Source organism: Athene noctua, chromosome 2 (genome assembly GCF_965140245.1).
Source record: "Athene noctua chromosome 2, bAthNoc1.hap1.1, whole genome shotgun sequence".
Classification (NCBI taxonomy): Eukaryota; Metazoa; Chordata; class Aves; order Strigiformes; family Strigidae; genus Athene; species Athene noctua.
Genome location: NC_134038.1, coordinates 106,649,697 through 106,669,028, shown reverse-complemented (window position 1 = coordinate 106,669,028; position 19,332 = coordinate 106,649,697). Strand labels below are relative to the sequence as shown.

The following is a 19,332-nucleotide window of genomic DNA, read 5'->3' as shown; positions in this document are numbered from 1 at the left end:
TCCTATCCTTAAGTATCTTTCTTCACGCAGTCTAATGTCTTTCTTTCCAGTAAAGGCAAGTGTTATGATTAAGCTGCCATTTCTTATGCAACTCTACTATCCTTGTATTTTGAGAAGACTAATGAAAACTGTCAATCTGTCACCAAGGCAAAGGGGCTTCTTTTGGAATTCATTCACTACTTTTGGACTTTTTTTCACACACACACACAAAAAAAAAATCATAGCCAAATAAACAATTTGTTTTTCAGTAGACAAGGCCTTGTGCTTCTGCAAACATATCCAGACCTGCACATCATCCTGCAGCTGGGGCACCTTACTCTCACATCCACGTTAACCGCACAAGTTGTATGACAAGCAGAGTTGGCAATATATATATACAGTTATGGACATGATTACACCATCTGTGACAAATGCAGCACCAAAGTTTCTTGCCCTAAATAACTTTCTGACATCCTCATCCTGTGTTAAGCTTGATCATGTGAATGGAGGAAGGAGGCCTTGGCATACCTACAGTGATCAGCTGACTTTAGAATACCCCCATTTTTTTTCCCCTCAGATAGGAAGATGATGCATATATAGCATGCAGGAGGTCTTCAGGCAAGGCAGTCTCACTCAGAATGACCTTCCTGTGCACAGACCACCCCAGTTTGTGAGGCAGCTCTTTTGCACCATTTTACAATTGTACATCTGTCAGATCCCTCACCACTCTAAGCCCTGTGAGACTCCCAGCAAAACAGAGGTTATTGTTACCATTATTTAGATCAATGAAATAGTACCACTTTTTGTCTATGATTTTAGAGTGGCAGATAGACTGTAGGATTCTGTATCCTATGCTACCAACTGATTTTATAGTAATGATAGCCAAGAGGAAAGTCTGATCAAAACCACAACTCTCATTTATTCTGTAGGAGAGTACTGATGCCATCTAAAATCCCCTTTGTATTCATACTGCTTAAATTAATAGCGGGAGAATATAAAGGGTTGTGCATGCTGTCAGCTTCAAGATAGAGATGAGCATAATCACCAGGTTCAAACAGTTGGCAAGAGTGGTTAAAACAAACGTTTCATACAGTTCCTGTAGTGATACCTGGCCTAAATTAATAAATCTGTGTTCTAGAGATTACCTAGCTCCAAACCCCTGGGTGTGCCATCACCATTGCTGCACATCGTCCATGGATGCTTCCCGCTCTACCTCCTCTGATACATGTGGGTGTAGAGGTAACACTGCACTTTCAAATGCCCCCTCAGAACTTGGGTGTGCTGCCTGTGGCCCCTCCTGGTAGACATCCTTATTGTGAACTTGTTCACAGTGTGCACAGCCCCTCGTTCTATAGAGTAAGTGCAGTATCAAAGATGTCCCTTCCAGGGGATCCTCTTCTGTCCTAGCAGGACACATGTCCACTGCCCAGGAGACTCAGAAAACTAGTTTGCACCTGTGGGATTTGTGGCTGCCATAAACAGTCTCAGCAAGATCATCATAATTATGCAGAAATTGTGCAGCTTTACTAATAAGCAGTCTTCGTTGTAACAGTGGCTTTTGTTTTGCTGTGTCAAGAATTATCTGCAACATCAATGCTTTTACACCCTCCACCTTGCCCGCTGCTCCTCTGCACCCAGTAATAACCATGGTCTTCAGCTCTGAAAACTCCCACTGTTTTTCTTCATACCCATCATCTGTAGGCTGCATCCCAAAGCCTGGGTCTTGCCGCTTCCACAGTAATCATGGTCTAACAGTACAGTCTTTCATGCTTAGTCTTCTGCTTTTTGTTTGCAACATTAGCCTAAGGATAAGGAGACACAAGCTTCCAACCCAACTATTATTAGTCTGACAAGCTGTTGTAAGGTCCCACCCAGCTGTGGGTAAAGGGTGCTTCCCCACAACCCACATTCTCTGAGTGAAACTTAGCTTGAAATTCAGTTCACAGCCCCAGCTCATTGTGGTCTTTTACAAGAAGCCTTTTGGGTTCAGGGTGCCCACTAATGTCTCATAAGGACTTCTGTACAACTCGGTTCTCTTTCTGTGCTTTTTCAGCCCTGAGAAGGCTGAGACCAGTGCAGTAGCATGTACTCCACCTAGCGTTACTACCCTTGGCAGCAAAACTAAAGCATTTCGCAGGATTGGTAGTTGAGTGCGACGGCCTCTTTTATCTCATCCCAGTTGAGGAATTTGTCCTGGGGCTCTCTGTGTAGTCAAAATATATGGCTGTCTCCTTTTCTGCTAACACGAACCTGCTGTCCTCTAAATGTCAGAAGTCCAGCCACAATCCTACTATGCTGCACAACAAATAAAAAGTCGTTAGGATAATATGGGACATGAGTAGACTTTTGAATTTGTTCAATCTAGTATCGGGCTCATCTGCTCTGAAGACCGCACAAGCTGTTGAGCAACCATTGTGCCTGGCCTTAGAACTTGAATCTCAACAGATTAAAATCACATGGGGTTTACCAGTACTAGTTAAAATGTTGTTAGTGTATTTTGTAAGCCATGTTTTACAACCACAGAAACATATCCCTGAAGATGCTGAGCCAAGGAAACAGTATCTCACAGAGCCTAACAGAGAATTCATTCTGTCAACATCTCTGGCTGCTCCACAAGAGTTTAATAGAATAGAATTTATATGTACAGTTAAAGGACAGGTGGTAATCAACCAGAATTCACTGGTCCCTCTTTAGTACTTATTGATCTTAAGGATCAACAAAACTTCCCCTCCAAGTAGCAAATTGTTATAGAACAGAGTGACTTTTTTTTTTTTTTCCCTATCCCTTGACAGGTTGTAACTCCATGCTATATTACCTGGCACCCTGTCCACCTTCAAACGAGGAAGTCTTCTGGTACTTAACTTGACAAGCATGTCTACACTATCTCCTGGGCTAATCTGTCAGGAGAACTCAGTGCCCATTGTGAAATGAACTTTTTTAACCTTTTGAGTCTTCAGTGTATTGGCATTCCCATCCAATCCTCTGTGACTTTGACCACCCTTTAAATCGGGCCCAACTCTGGCTGAGGATCCACCCCATGTTTGTCAGGGGAGGAAGGTTTAACCGATGGTGCCTTTTGAAAGTGTAACAAACATCATGTAAATAGCTTGGAGGAACTGCTTGCCATGCAGAACTTCTTCACCCGTGAGCTTTGGTGCAATCATGAACTTCAGGCATAACCCACCTATTTCTCTTTTGATCACAGTCTGTAGTCATCATCTCATGCTTGCCTGAATGTCCTATTCTTGTTCCAAGCAATTCTGTCCCTCAGTGTGCCACCAAAATGGTCTGCCCATGCTTTCCAAATGCCTGAGCCAGCTTCATTTGTTTTTGAAGAGTGCTGCTGGTTGCTGTCCAGGTTGCAGTGTGCTCAGGAATACTCAGGAATTGAGTGTATGTGTCCAATTCCTCTGCTGCTATTCCCATCACTGATACTGTTTCCATTCATGTCCTATTCCAGAGCCTGATTTTCTGCCCTTTTCGCAGAAAATGCCTGAGCAAAATTTTATGCATTCTATGTCACTACCTTCTCCGAGTGCCTTACGACCCTAAGGCATGCTAGAAGACTCCCCACACCTGGGCTGCTGGAGTGACAATTTGCTCCCCACAACAGCCCCCTGCTTTCTTCCTCCCATATCTCGGCCAAACCTGCTGTTACCCAGCTGTCGTACACCCTTAGACCTGTCCTTGGGAAGCCAAGCTCAACAGTACAAGGCTTATGTCTTGTTTATAGTGGTAAATGTATGGTATCTTCCTTGCTACCTTCATATCTTCAGGCATAAAGAAATCTGCCCCATATCCTTCCAGTATCCTACATCTGTTTAGCACCCTTATGACAAAGTACTGACAGCTATAATACAATCTTCCAGAAACTCTGGAATGAAAATCCCCAGTTTACCTGAAAATCCTATTACCTGAACCCATTGCCTTTTTCTCCCTCCTGCCCAATCTACTTCTCCTAAAACTCCTCTTGCAACAGATTCATATGGGGCCACACTCCCACTCTGCACCTAGAAGAGCCAAACCTCCCATCTAGTGACAATTTGTCTTGACTGGAGGATTGAATTTGAACGAAACATCGAAACAGGAACCAGCAACTGACTGGAGCCAGAGGTCTATGAGTAAATCCAGAATTGCACTATTCAGCTATGACCTTGATGGGAAAAGAGGAAGTCTTATCTCTAAATGTACATAATTCTAAAATAGTTTTTAGTGATATTATTTTCTTTCACATTAATATTATCAACTTGTAGACCTATATAAAATGTATTCTATTAAAATTGAGGTTTTTCTTTACAGTGATCATGAATTTTAGCTTAGTTCCTTACACCTCCTTACAAATGAAGCCCTCTAGTCCTCTGACTAGAATAAATTTTCTACACTTTAAGGGAACAAATGTGGATGTAACAAGACTGAATACTGGAATTAGCACATGTTAGATTCAGTAGCAAGCTGAATCATTTACCAGAAGACAGTTTTTGGACATGATTTCACAGAAAGTAAAGTTGTGAGTGGCAAGCAAAGCATGCAACAGATAAGTTTTGCACCTCCTTCCTCTCAAAAAGAGCTCCACAGCAGGCAACAGTAGGTGATAACACTGATGGAGCCGAAACCAATTACTGAGGCCTTAGTCTACGCTCTGAGAAAGATTATTTCAGTGGCAAAAAACATCTTATATTGTGAAAGACTTATTTTCCATAGAAGTGTAAAATTGGACATCCTGACTTAAAAAAATGGACAGTACTAGAAACAGCAGCTCATGGGGTGGCAGAACAAGACTCAAGTCTAGGCTATAGAAGGGCACCTCACCCATACCACAGCCTTGCTCTAGAAGGAAGCAAAGCATAATTCAGCAGCAGATTTCACCCAGGGAACATAAAGGCACACTCACCTATCCTTTGGCTGGAAGCTGAAAGGATCCACACATTGCTAACCTGCAACAGGGTCCTATTAACACCAAAGGATTCCCAGGATCCTTCTGGGACCCGGCTTCTCCCAGGATAGCAACAACAGGGTCACCTTCCTTCTGTTCAAGAAGCTGCACGACTTCTTCCAAAAATCCTGAGGTGACAAAGACTAAAGATACCTCACCTAGAGATCAGGAGCAACCAAAACACAGCCTTTCTAAAGATACCCTTTCTAACATCTCTAGCATTCTGGTTCATAGTTAAGTAACATGTGTATAGACATAAAAATTTGCACATTAACCATCTTATGAATTCAGCATCTTATTAAAGGATGAGAACAGCATTTAAGTAGCAGGGCTTCTATTGGGAATTCAGCATCTACAAAGCCTAAAATACTCAAAAAACAAGATTATTTGAACAGTAATATCTATCGAAGCTTGGTTTTTTTAACCTAGTAGGGAATTCTTGTGACCATATCATGACTTGAATGACTATTTCCAAACATGGACAAGATAAGCTATCAGAAAGCAGAATTGATTCGTCTCTTCTGCTGCCATTTGCGCACACTGGTAATGATGACATGTTTGGTCACTCAGTAGATGACAGCCCTGCAGTAATTTTTTTCAAGCTGAGATTTCCAACTGAGATCTGTTTTGCAGTGCTTATATACCTACAACTTGCCATCTTCCAAAATATCCTGAAAAGGAAGTCCAAACTTACCAACAGTTGAGGTAGTTTCAGCTGTCTTTTAAGACCTCTTCAATCTCAGATCACTTCCTGAATTTCTTTGAGCCTCCTTACACTCCATTTAAATATCAGGTCAGGCCACAAATTTTTAGCTGCTGTTCTTAAATTTCTGTGGCTTTTGCTGTTGGAGCTGCATTACTTAGTATTATGAAAGTTTCAGGAGGAAGCAGTTCAAATAATTTCAAACTTTTGACAGACTGTTTGCTTTTTAAGTCTCTCTGCATCTACTGAACTGTGCTGGCAAAGCTTTCACCACCACCCCCTAACATTCGTCATCCTGTATTCATTAAAGCTAATGCCTGCAGGATCTTTTAAGTGACGTTAGCCCTTACCTCCCCCCTGTCCCCACCCATACCACTCTTCCTTACAGTCACCATTACAATTGAACAGTGGGCAAACAACAATGAAGGGACAATGAGTTAAAATCATACATTTTATTGCCAAGTATCATTTAGGCTGACATAGTGAAGGGTTTTTCAGACAACCAAAATGAACATTTCTGTTCAGATATTCATCTCTCCTGTACTTGTGAATTCCAAGAAGGTAGAAGATAATCCTTACTCTCCATTTCTTGGAGAATCCCTCTTTCTTTGCTTCATTCTCCGTAGAGAATTCATTGAAAACCACTTCAAATCCAAGCAATCACACCTCTTATTTCAGAATCTGAGGAAAAGGACAACCCCAAACTTCCATCTGTATCTTTACTGTTTCTCTGTGATGCTTCAGTCTTCAAACTTTGGAATACCAAGACAAAGCTTGCAAACAATTCCAAAGCACTGAACTTTCAACTTGAATCTATTTCAGGTTTATAAAGAAAGTAATTTCATACCAGTAACTTGAAAAAATCAAGTCAAATATAAAACTTTCAACAAATAACTTAAGAATAAGTGTTTTAGAACTATTTTACTTTGCTCATTTCATTATGTGGCAGATACTGTACAAAACTGCCACAGAAACAGCGGTATTGAAGTCTACTTATGCATCTTACACAATTTTAGGTTAAACCCAAGCACTGCATATTCAGAGCACTTTAAACATGTTAGACGATATAGATAGGTAATAGCACAGCCCAAATGCCAAAGTATCTGCCTATTTTATACACAATTTTAAAAGCACTTCATGAAGTTGCATGAATTCCAACCAACATCACAATTTATTTCAAAAAATGCTTATTGCAGAGTACTTTTTTCAAATAAATTTACAAGAAACAGTATTGTTCTTAGGGCTGTGGAAAATGACTAGCATATCAAAGCTTAAGTCTTGGTTCCAGTGCTGTCAATAGGATTTTTGCCACTGACGAAAGATTTCTTTTATCCACTCATATTTTCTATTAGATAAAACGTGTAAAGACCAGCTCAGATTTACAAAATAGCTATTTGAAAAATATTTCCATGAGGCACACGTGCAATATGAAGATGAGTTATCACAGGTATCAAAACTACAACCTTTAGTACTATTCCATATGAAAGTCACAGATACGCTGCAGCAAAAGCAAACCAGAACAGAGAGGAGAGCACCACTGTTAAACTTTGTCGAGTTCCTTCTTAAGGCTATGTAACTGTGTTTGGGGAAGAAAAACACCAATACTTTTTTTCGGTATTACTTTCCTGCGTAAATATATGGTATCATGTTTTTAACCAAGTTATTAAAATGCATTTGAAAATGTTTCTGTACACATGACTTGCTTCATAACTACAGATATGCTCCAACAGCCATGGCTTAGAGATGCGTAACATACAGATCTATAAAAGTATTTTAACATTCTTGTAGTTAAGAGGTTTAGTGATGAGAATTACGACTTCTCAGCATGAATAGATTCAGTAACAATTATTAGTCTCACCTTGAGAGGCTGAAGATTACCTGGGTTTTCTTACTAAAAGCAGTGACAGAATACTTGACTGCTGATGTGCATCTCACTAGAGTTCACATTTTTATATTGAAGCCATAATCTGATCAAAATTCCAAAGAGCAGAGCTAAATCTAACGTTATTAAAATATTTTAAGTTTTAGATTTCAAATCAGAGGTGCAAACGTGAAGTTTTATTTATATTGATGTGAAACTGTGCAAAAAGTTAATAGGCTTCATTCTATTTATTATCACCTAAATCCCTTTTTGTTTTGCTTCTGTAATGTTAGGTCTACCTATGCTATACCAACTGCATGTGCTCCAGCGTACATGCATCTAACTTTATACTCTCAGCTCACCAGACACATGCCAGCTCCTGTCCAGAACCTACCTTTGCAGTACAACTACATACAATCTCCCTAACAAGTGTTATTAGCTTGAAAACAGTGCTATATTAACATAGCTCTGAGCTTCAAGACCAGAATTAGCCTTTTTTTTGGCCACACTGACCTGGCACTGGAATAGATCAATCCCTTCATTGTGAAGAGTTTAAGAAATACATTTCTGGAAAGATGCCAAGCAACTTATTTCTTCAGCTGAACTTAGCAAAGCAATACACCTTGCAGAATCAAACATTGATTTGGTTAAGAAATTAAGGGCAATATAAGCTATGTTTATTTATTTTTCATTTCTGTTCACAAAATATTAGACAAAAAAAGGTAAAACCCATTTTAACAACTACATGCAAATTAAAAGCCTGAACACTCTTCAGGATTGAGAATCCTTCTGGTAACTGTTTACCTGAAGCATATGCATTTCAAAGGCTTAGAAACATTTAAGACTGCTTTTATTTAAATGTGGAATAATAAGCTCCTATGAAAATAGGTAATAACAGCAGGTATTTTAATTCTCAGAACATTTTGGGGAACAGATATGGTCTGTGAGTTTGCTGCTCATTCTTTCATGTTTCACAAGCTGTTGAAGACAAAATGTAGTCACAGAATCCATCAGTTAAGGCTCAGGATCATGTGATAACTATAAGTGAATCTAGGTCTGGATAACTGCTTTCTATTTTCTCGGCAACAAATCTCACACTACACCGTAGTGAGCTGGCTGAAAAATAAATCAACAACAGATGACAAGTTTTCTGCTAGATCCGTTTCTTCATTATGCTAAGCCACTTTTAGCAGCAGCCTCTGATGCTGTACAGGGGACTGTCCTCCAGTGCTACATGTAGCCAGCCACAAGGAACACGAAACAGAGTGCTTCAGTGTCAGAGTTACTAAAGTTATTAATTAAACAAAAACTTCTCAAGTGAGCAAATATTACTCAAATTCAGAGCTCTACCACCTCTTCCGATCCGACCAACGATCTCCTCTCCTAGGCAGCTACTCACCTGCCTTAACTCATCCTCTGGAAACAATTCACCATATATGAGACCACTTTGGTGTCTTTCACAGTTTAAACCATCCTCACATTTTGTTCACAAAACAAAGATCTTCCATTGTCAAAGAGTTTAGACAGATGGTCTTAAAAATTTCACAAATATTTTTCCAAATTCATAAAATACTTAAACCAAACTTCACACATTTTTTTAAGCTTGCACAGTACAGAGAAAGATTATAAACCCCAAATAAAACCATGCAAAAAAAACCCCAGAAGACCATCAAGCTAACATATCTAAATACAAATTAAACCAAACAGAACACCAAAATAATATATAAAGTGTGATTTTATTCAAGGTCTTGAATAACAAAGTATTAATAAATTTCTTGTGCTGATTTTTTGGGGTTTTTTTTTGGTTTTGTGGTTTTTTTTGTGTGTTTTTTTGTTTTGTGGGTTTTTTTGTGCGATTTATTTTTTTTTTTTTTTTACACATCAAATTTGAAATAAAGCAAAGTATGTCTTAATTCCCCACCTCTCCCAAATCAAAAGACGCCTGTGCAATTAATGGGCACTGAAATGTATATATCTATACTTCAGACTAAATTTTTCACTTCCTTCCATGTAGAGGAATAACTCATACCCAGGTTTACCACATTAACACAAACGTGAATTAATAAAAATAGAAAAACACTTCAAGAATAATCCCATCAGTGTTTTTGGCACAGATTATTTCTGGTCCATTTTAAATTGCATGAGATATGTCAAAATAAATCTCTGAGATTTATCATTGTTCCTACTACCTCCAAAAATATATTTGATAACCAATTCTCTCACTTTAAAGGCATCAATGGAAATCTACATCATTCTGACAGCACGTTAGATAAAAAAATTGCACCAAATCCAGGTTTAAAAAGCTATACTACTGTTAGGTGTTATGCAGTTACATGAACTGTAAAAATGCATAACTTTTTGATGTATCACAATCAATCTAACTTTAGATGTTAAATCATGAATATGCTGAACAACTGATCATTTGACAGATAACAAAAAAGCGCCTCACACAATAATTTAGTATCTTCACCTCTAAGCTTCTATATCATAATTCTACACCAATCAACTTCAGTCCTGGACATCAAAGTAGTCAATTACTGGCTCTTCCTTTACTGGCTTGGATAAACCACCGTTTCCACTACTCCTGAAATTATAAGAATATTAAATGTTACTCATCTGCATGAAAAACAAGACACAAAGTAAACTGAAACCTCAAACTCCCATAATGTCTCAGTGTGCACGTGCACACAGCATTGTTAACTGCACTGGTAACCACATTAGTAAATGGCATGCATTGCTATATTATGTTTTAATAGAAGTACCTTAATGCTCCAGAAAGCCTTTGTTAACCAATTTTGGAAAAAACATACACTTTATTAATGTAAATCAGTCTGTGGCTGAATTGATATAATTTGTTTTGGGGTTGTATTATTAAAATTACAATTTGGTAACAAATATTACCAGCAAATACTATTTACTGTTAATATTTATTAAAAAAACTAAACTGTACTGAAGACTAGATGTTCAACATGCCTTTTTAAAAGAAAGAACAAAAGAAATACTGTTGAAGTGACTTGATGATCATATCTGCTCACCTTTAAAAGCAAGAGTACCAAAATATATATCTTAATATCAAATACAAACACTGTAAAGACTTTTTCCATGAGAGCATGAAATATTTCAGAAAGCTTTGTAAAATTAAGCACTTGAAATTTAAATTCTAGTAATTAAAGACAAATGGCTAAAGCCTTTTTCTTTTTTATTTAGTTTTGCCACATAACCCCCTTTCATTAGGGTCATTGAAGACAGGAATCCCACAGGAAGTGGAAATAAAGAGTAACAACCTTTTTAAAATTCACACTGAGTTACACCATAAGCAGTCATTTTAGACATGTTTTTTGCTCTAGATGCTTAGTTCTGAAACAATTTACATTTTCTCAGTCTACTTTGTTCTCTAGCAGCACCTTAAACACCCAACAGCTACTGCCATAAATAGTTACTGTAAAATCAAGTTGTCCCTTTCTGTAAATGGTGCTTCACAGAATGTAATTTCAAGTGCTAATTTAGAAATAACTTGAGTTAAACCTCCACAAAAACTAAGCCATCCGTTAAAAAAAATCATAACTATGAGATTACTACAGGTACATGAAAGCTGGCAGGTCATACAAAGTAAAGACTGTTCTAGTAGACTATTCACCAAGAAGCTTTATGTATCCCACCTTCAGTAACTTTCACTATCTGACAAAAATGGTAGTTCACCTTCAGCCAGCTGTGTAGTCATATCTACATAAGAAAAATATATTTACTACCTGTCTAAATAAATCATTTTATGCCAGTAAGACATTACCCTTTTACGAAGAACAGTTAAAGATAAAAAACAATTCAAAAACTCCCAAACAGCCATCTCTTCCCAACTATCTAATCTTTATTAATTTTTTTTATTTTTTTTTTTTTTTTTTTTTTAGAAGTCCACAATATTTGTTATATTACTACTCCTATGCCACACAGTCAATCCTACATTTCCTTAGCACTTCATTTCAGGTTCACTTCTATGGAAAGAAAATCTTAGTGCAGGTTGCAAGCTCCAAAGCTGCATGTGTGTTGGAAAACAAAAACCCAGGGAATATAAAGTTGAAGCTTAGGAACACTCTCCTCATATAACTCAGCACAAAATTGAAGAATATTGTTTTAAAGACAAATTCCTTACTTATCTGTTTGTTTGTAATGAGGAATAGGAGGTGGAGGCCGGCTCTGCATTTCTTTATCCAGCACAGAAGTTAAGGTATTGCTTGGACAAATGGATTTTCCTCTAGAGAAATAAAAGTAAAGATATTTAATTCAATAGGAAATTATATTCATTAAGAAGTTAGGACAAGAGAGATGCATTTTTAAGTAGCAGTTCTGGTATCAGAGTTCATACTTGTACACTTAAATCATCTATTCAAATATTTATTTTTCCAACCATGAAGACCAATAGTGTGCAAAGTCCATTTTCATCACCAAAACCAAGACATCCAGTATTCCAGATGTCTCTTGACCGCTGTCTATAAAAGATGCAGAAACAGTTTACTATATTGGAGTGTTGGTGCTCAGACTCCTTCATTTCTGCATGTGAAGTGCACAAAACACATCGTGAAGATGCAGTGAACTGTGTTCACATAATGCCAAATTAAGCTATTAAGTTGTCGATTCTGATCTTACCTCTGTTCTGTGAAAGAACAGATATATATTGCCCTAGAACGCAAGTGTTGCATTTTGGGTATTTTAACAGGCTGCAGGGGAATTGGCTGAGTCACCATCCTGGAGGTATTTAAAAGACGTGTAGAAGTGGCATTTAGGGACACAGTTTACTGGTCAACTTGGTAGTGACAAGTTAATGGTTTGACTCAATGATCTTATAGGTCTTTTCCAACCTAAGTAATTCTATGATTCTATGTCAATCACTAAAGAATGCTTCCTCCTTATTTATTTTATTCATGAATTTTTAAGTAAACTCTTCCTACAGCAGAGTCCTCTAGACCATGAGATCCTGTGTTACTTATCACATTAAATTTCTACTTTCAAGTTTATCTTGTTCCTTTCAAAATTTCATTTCAAATAGCAAAAAAACCTGCAAAACAATGGCTTGTGTGTTGTTATAATTCCACAAGTGTGCATGTGTTGAGTTCCATGCTTTGTTACTTACTTGATAATTTGTTTTTTTTTCCCTCACCCCTCTCAGAGCTCTAAGCAGTTGAAATCTCACATCAGTACACAGATAACACTAGTTCTATTCCAGAGCTCAACAAAAATTAAGTATGTCTTATTTCCAGCATTTCTTGTTTCCATCAGTTCTGCAAATATAATTCCTGTGATACTGTGGCAACAGATGAAAAACTACACAATATTCTCAAGGTAAATCAGAAGTCCACTAAAATATGAAGCGATGAACCCTGGTCCCATTTCAGTATTGTTTTAAACTGAGTACTGACAGTCTGTTCAAATGAACTACAAAATCTTGCAAACATGGGTCACCAATTCAAAAAGTGTCCCCACCTCTCCAACACTGAAAGTGTTCATTATCTGAAGAAAAAGTTACTTGTCACTGATCATATTTTTTTCAGGACTATATTATGCTTATGTGTACATTTTAACAGCAAGTATATTAGTGTCCTATCAGTTGAGAACATTTAATTTTCCCCTCCTGTATAAAATGGGTGTAAGACTACTCCAAACCTGGCATATAAAGCCAAATGCTCCCACTATCATTTCAGCTACCTCTCAGTTGTAAAGCAACACCCAAAAAGACTAAAAGAGGACAAAGGTAGATGGGAAAATATTTTGTTGTCTCCTTTCACTTTTATGAACTGTGATGTGCAAAAACATGGAAACCTGATTGACTGGAGGTAAATTGGCCAAAAAAAGAAAGGCTAGAAAGGCCTTCCCCAAGTAAAGTAAGGTGTTTGACTTTAAAACATTAGGTTAAATCTCAGTTCTGTAATAAAAAAAAAAAAAAAGAAAATAAATGAGAGTTCTGGAATGCATAAAAGCAAAACACTTGAAGAATACATGTGCACTTATTTCTACAATTAGCTAAAAAAATCTTACTAGAAAAGACATTACCAAATTCCAAGAAAGTAAATAAAAGAGCTCTGCTCTGAAGTGAAGTATTCCTAGCATGCATAAGGTTAATATATGAAACATTTAAAACTGAGGAGGGATCAAAGCCTTGTGGGCAGTTAGAGGAGATCCTGGAAGAAAATTTGCCCAGCCCTATTTTAGCTTTGACAAGATTCAGTGTCCCTCCAAAAAAACCCGCCAGAAAGAGAAAAAAAAAAAAAAAGAAAAAAAAAAAAAAAACAAACCAAACCAAAACAAAAAAAAACACCCCAGAAGAGCTATACAGTAGACTGTCCAGCCACGAAACCAAAGAGGCTTTATAGACAATCAACTCACACTCAAGCAAAATGTATACCACTTCCTGTATACCTTGGTGACACATAATACTAGACTCACTACAATCTCAAAAAAATTCTGTATTTAAAAAACATATTAAACAGCCAATCACATTCAGCTCATCTGGAAGAAAACCAAACAAATTAATTCAACTAAATAGGTGTACAATGGAAAAAATCCTTGACTAATTACTTGACAGAAAGGAGACAAGCAGACCTTCCCTTCCTGCTAAGGTAAATCATAGTTATCTATAATCAGTTCTATTACAATTGTGGAGATGAAACCAAAAGTCTCTGCAAGTACTTTGGACATTCTCATATTAAAGATGCCATTCTTCATTCTATTAACTTACTCTCAAAGTAAGGAAAAAAGACAACTGCCTTCCTCAAGGAACAAAGATGAGATGACAAATTTTTAGCAGCACTCCAGGGAGAGACAAGGAGAACATAACTATCTGCTAACTATAATGCACTGGTAGTTCTGACAGGATGGCCTGTTGTATAAAAATGAATTGTGGAAATTCAGACTCCAACTTATTTTCTCCTTAAAAACTGAAAGTTCAATTTTCATAACTCCAGGATCGATCAGCATTGCTCTGTTTTGGTATGAACTACTACAAAATTCTTTGCCTCCTAATCTGTCCAGAACTGACTTCATGTAGCCTTACAATAATGTCCCATCAGCTTTCAGACAGAGCAGGTTTTTGTGAGAAGTGTCTCCAAAAGTTGATACAGTTTGGACAAAATAAAGAAGCTCTCAATCTCCTGACTGTCTAGACTTCACATATCCTATGTCATAAGCTGTAAAGAGGCAACACATACTATTCTCAGGGAAAACAATGTCAACCGAAGTAAAAATAGAAGGGTTTTTTTATCTGGAGCAGGCCTGTTGTTAAAACCACCTTGGCTGGAGACCTGTAGCATTTTTTGTGCATAAACTGCTTTAGATGCTAGAGGTGTTGAGATGCAGTAACTGGAAAAAGCCTTTGTAATTGCAAAGGAGGTGGGGAGAAAGTTAGCTTTTTCCTCATGGCAGAGGAAAAATTCCTAAAGAGTGAAAGGTAGAATAAAAGTCCTTAAAGTAACAGAGTACCTTCAGGAAGTGATAAGAACTTCTGTCAAATTTGAAAAAAAGTTATTCCAGATAGCAAAAAGGCTGCAGAGACAGTTAAGTAAAATGAACTTGTACCTGGAGATCAAGTACTGAAACATGCCCAGTAAAAGAAGCCAAAGAATAATTCTGCTTCCTCAGACATACAACTTCCTTTCAAGCCTGCCACTGGGATGTATAGTTTTTGCCTTCTGTGATGCAACTGCCATGATCTGATAAGGGTGTTCAATGTAGTTACAGAGTGTCTAATTTCTTTAGGCCTTTGTTCCTGCTGGTCTTGTGTAGTTTGCAGGTAGGTGACCACTCCTGAACTGTCTCCAGATTGACCTCACTGAAAGGAAAAAAAAAACCTGGATGAAGAATAATAGAGAACACATCAATGAGACTGTGGCAGGATGTGGTTTTCTCAATGAGAACAATATGTAAGGACCCTGTCACCTTCCTGAAAAGTGCCCTTGTTCATGAGGAGAGACTGACCCTATTGTTCTTCCTGGAGGAAACAGGAAAAGGATGGGTCTTACAGGGATGGACTGTTCTCAAAAACACTTCCAGGATTTCTCAAGTTCACACAAGCTGCTTAAACACTAGTCGCTACATAACAAGCAGACACCCCTTAACAGGCTCTGGCATCCAGAGTTACTCATAAGAGGAAATTAACATGAGTAAAAGACATCAATGAACCACTGACAGGTACAGTGAAACATATGTGTCAACGTGGAGATGAAAGCCTTCCACTTTTCATCATACCAGTCTGGACATTACCTTTGGACCTGGTTCAGAAGGAATCTGGCATTTGCAACTGCTTAAAAAATAGTGACTGCAAAAATGACCAACAGGGAAGCAGAGAAGGGCACTTACAAGGATTCACTCGGAGTCTTATATTTCAAATGGCACCAGAACTGTAACTCAGATCAACTCTGACAGTCAATGCTGGGAAGGCTCTCTATGTGGTTAGACCCTGGCAATGCCATACATTAGCGATTCCAGTGCAGCTAATATCACCAACTCTTACTGATGTGGTGGAATGATCATGGGGGCAGGGGCTGAGGTGAAGGCAGATTTGTGGTGTCTGCTCCTAGATATCCAGAACAGGAAGAAGTCCTGTTGGAGGAGCTTCCTAGCACCAAGGAGACTTTCTTACTCTTCTAACCAACCTGTATGATGATGCTACCAGTTCCATGACACAGTGGGGGAGTGTGAAAAGAAAGAATAGTCTCTCTGCCTAGGATCATTTTGAATTATCTATACTCGGAGAAGACCACAATAAAAAAACCATGGGGAATACTGAGAATAGGATGAAACCAAATTAACCAAACCATTTGGACTTCCTGGTGACTACTAGCCCCTGGAGTTAAAGAAGCTCAAGTTCATCCTGGAACTTGAGCTATCACTTGTCTGAGACGTTAATGTTTTTTGTGTCTTGAAGAAGTGGCAAATAAAAAGACAATGGAAAGAAGCTTTGGATGAATCCACTTTAATAAGAAACATTGCTATGCAGCTGAAGAATATTCTTAGTAGACCACCCGGTGTCTGTAAGAGTGACAGAGGTAAAATAGGAGCATGTGTGTTCTGCACAGTATGCTGCTCTCGGAACAACACAAGGGAAGGAACAAGTATGCAATCTCTCTTAAAACCAGAGAAAGGCCTCCCATTCTCAAGTTGCAGGATATGTCTTTGTTTTTAATGCATAGTCATCTGTTCTGCTCCTTTCTCTGACACTTTATCCTCTTCACTGATTTCTCACCCCCTCATCTATTTTCTATTTATTTTTCTTAAATAGGCTTTTTCAAATATGATCTTTTTCTTACTTTCCTTTACTAGAAACAAAAAAGAGTATCTTAAGTTATTTCATGGAAACAAAAAGGGGTATCACAGCAGTATTCCATCTCTCAGAAAAAAAAACCAAACAAGACTGTAGCAAGGTTACCAACCCATGAACAGGCTCGGGAGCAGCTCATGGCACTAGTAGCACAGATGATGACATATATAACTATTTATAACTATATAACATACCTGATTATTTATAACTACAGTCAATATCTACTGTTAAAAACAACTGGTTGTCAAAGAACCACAATTTGACAGTGCTAAACTAAATATGCTGCCCAGAGTATAGTCCCTCAGCTGAAGAGGGAGTACACTCTGTGGCAGGTTCCAATAAATGGAGAATGAGTAAGTTCAAATACCAGATGTTTTCACAGAAGGTGCAAATTTAGGTATGACTTTCAACCCAGCAATTAGTTTTCATAACACTTCATGACATTTACTGTCTTTGATAACTCTATCAAATTTAGCTGATGGCAAAAAACCAAAAAGTTACTGCTAAGATAAACAGAAAACAGTCTTACAAAATCTTTTATTAGCTCTAATTGGGTTTTCTTCTCTAAAGATTTACTTGGTAGTGGAAATAGAAGCCTATGAAATAATCAATTTAAAAACTGCTTTAAAAACTTCTACTGGAAGTTACCGCATGTTGCAAATTGCATGATAAACAAATTAATTCGAGTTAAGTGATAAAAATATCCAATTATTAAAACTATAGTTAGTAGATTTGAAAACAATAATGAATTACGTACTTCACTGCAGTGATAACAACATTACGCTTTGGTTCGTTGTCATAGCTCACACTTTCAATGCCATAAACCTGAGCTAATTCATGGATGATTCTGCGGTGATCTCTGTTCATTGGTGGGTAGCAATGGCTCTTCTTTGTATGTTTGCCCTGAATTCAAGAGAAAAGTTTAAGAAAAAAAAAGGTGAAGTTTTCTTTCAGAGGGCCAGGGGAAGAAAGGTAATTGTTGCAACTGTGTTAAAAAAACCCCACCAAAACCACCAAAGACAATGGAACACAAACCAAGAGCTATGGGTTGATCAGCTACACGTCAAAAGACTGAGAAAAAAATCATAGAGCGATTCCTTTAAAAAGCAATTTTTAGGTACGTGAAGGAGAAACTCCCTGGGGGTAGTCAATGTGGATTTATAGAAGATCAGTCACCTAGATTAACGTAAAGACAACCACATGTAATAGAGCAAGATATACACAAGAGCTACACTGTAGTTACCCTGTAAATAGAGAGTTAATATCTGTCTCCTCTTAGACTGTAAAATAGCTAATTTATGAATAGTAATTGGACCAGAAACTGTGGTTAATCATTTCCATAAGTCTTCAGGGTAACCACAAGTCATCAGGATATAATCTTTACTTAATAATAAACATTAATAAACCTCCCACCTATTATAACAGTTCCAGCATATAGACAAGCATTTAAATGGAGAAAACTACAGATTCTGTACCTATTTACAATGACTAGTAACACTTGCTTTAAAAAAGTGGTGATGGTTCCACACTCAGAAAAACATCAGAATTTCTGTCCATATGTAGACAACGTTAGATGATATAAATGTTTCCTGTCTTGTCTGCTTACATATCAACAATGACAACTTTGCTATGCTAGACAAGTACATAACGATAAGTCTGGAGGAACAGATTTTCATGAGGCAAAGTCACAGAGAGTTCCTCCGCCGGCTTTTATGGTAACATTATGATAGATACAACTGAACCATATTTATACTAAAACTTGTATCAAAATCCTTTTAGTTACTAATTTATTCAGTTAAGCCAAAGCTGGTATCTCCAAAGAGGAAAAAAAAGTCAGTGAAATATGTAAGCATAAGTAATAGTAATCAGCATGAAAGACACAGTACTGATACAAGTAGAGCTATCTGAATGCTTGATAGACTAGCATGCAAAATACTTTTAATAGGAGTAAGTAGAGATCTACATCTAGAAACAAAGAAAATAAGCCACAATTTTAGTCAGAAAGAATTTAGGAGTAGTCATAAACAACTGAACACAGACTCAAGCATAAGGAGGACTTATGGATCATGGAAGAAGAACAATTAAAACCAGTCTCCTTGCATAATGCCATCTCAAACTCACTCATCCAGTCTTCAGCTACATAAAAAGGGGGAGTTGACTTGATCAGCTTAGACACAGGCCTAAATGAGCAATACTAGTAACACTTACCAGGTACAGAGACATGCCAAGACAACATAAAATACCTGAGGGTTGCAAGAAGAAACATGACTCTTACAAGGAGAAAATAAAGCCTCTGAGAATTCCAGAAATAAAATGTATGCAAGAATTTGAGTAGAAGAGCAGATTAACTTCACAGTGCAAGGGACATGTTCCCTTTTACACCATACATACCACTATTTTGAAGGAATAGAAAGTCAAGAGCATGTCCCCCACACATGCTGTCACTCCTGTCTTCAAGACAGGCAGGGAGAACACACAGAGATACAGGTTGGTCAGCCTCATCTTGATCCCTGGAAAGTAACAGAGCAGCTAATCCTGGAACCCACTTCCAG

At 37.7% G+C, this 19,332-nt stretch overlaps 1 protein-coding gene across 5 annotated transcripts in view; it reads right to left on the bottom strand.

Annotated features, from left to right (window-relative positions):
• Window positions 1-6,052: 6,052 nt before the first annotated feature.
• NFX1 (nuclear transcription factor, X-box binding 1) overlaps window positions 6,053-19,332 on the bottom strand; it is a 70,100-nt gene continuing 56,820 nt past the window's right edge. For 2 of the 5 annotated variants that reach the window (XM_074899821.1, XM_074899819.1), the window contains exons 22-24: window positions 17,538-17,683; window positions 11,624-11,725; window positions 6,053-10,060 (exon numbers count right to left, since the gene is read on the bottom strand). In XM_074899821.1, the coding sequence (XP_074755922.1) occupies window positions 9,985-10,060; window positions 11,624-11,725; window positions 17,538-17,683 (324 nt within the window). In that variant the 3' untranslated portion in view covers window positions 6,053-9,984. Of the gene's footprint in view, window positions 10,061-11,135; window positions 11,200-11,623; window positions 11,726-15,039; window positions 15,293-17,537; window positions 17,684-19,332 lie in introns of those variants that run through there. The other 3 variants (XM_074899820.1, XR_012633177.1, XR_012633178.1) reach the window with 3 other exon arrangements.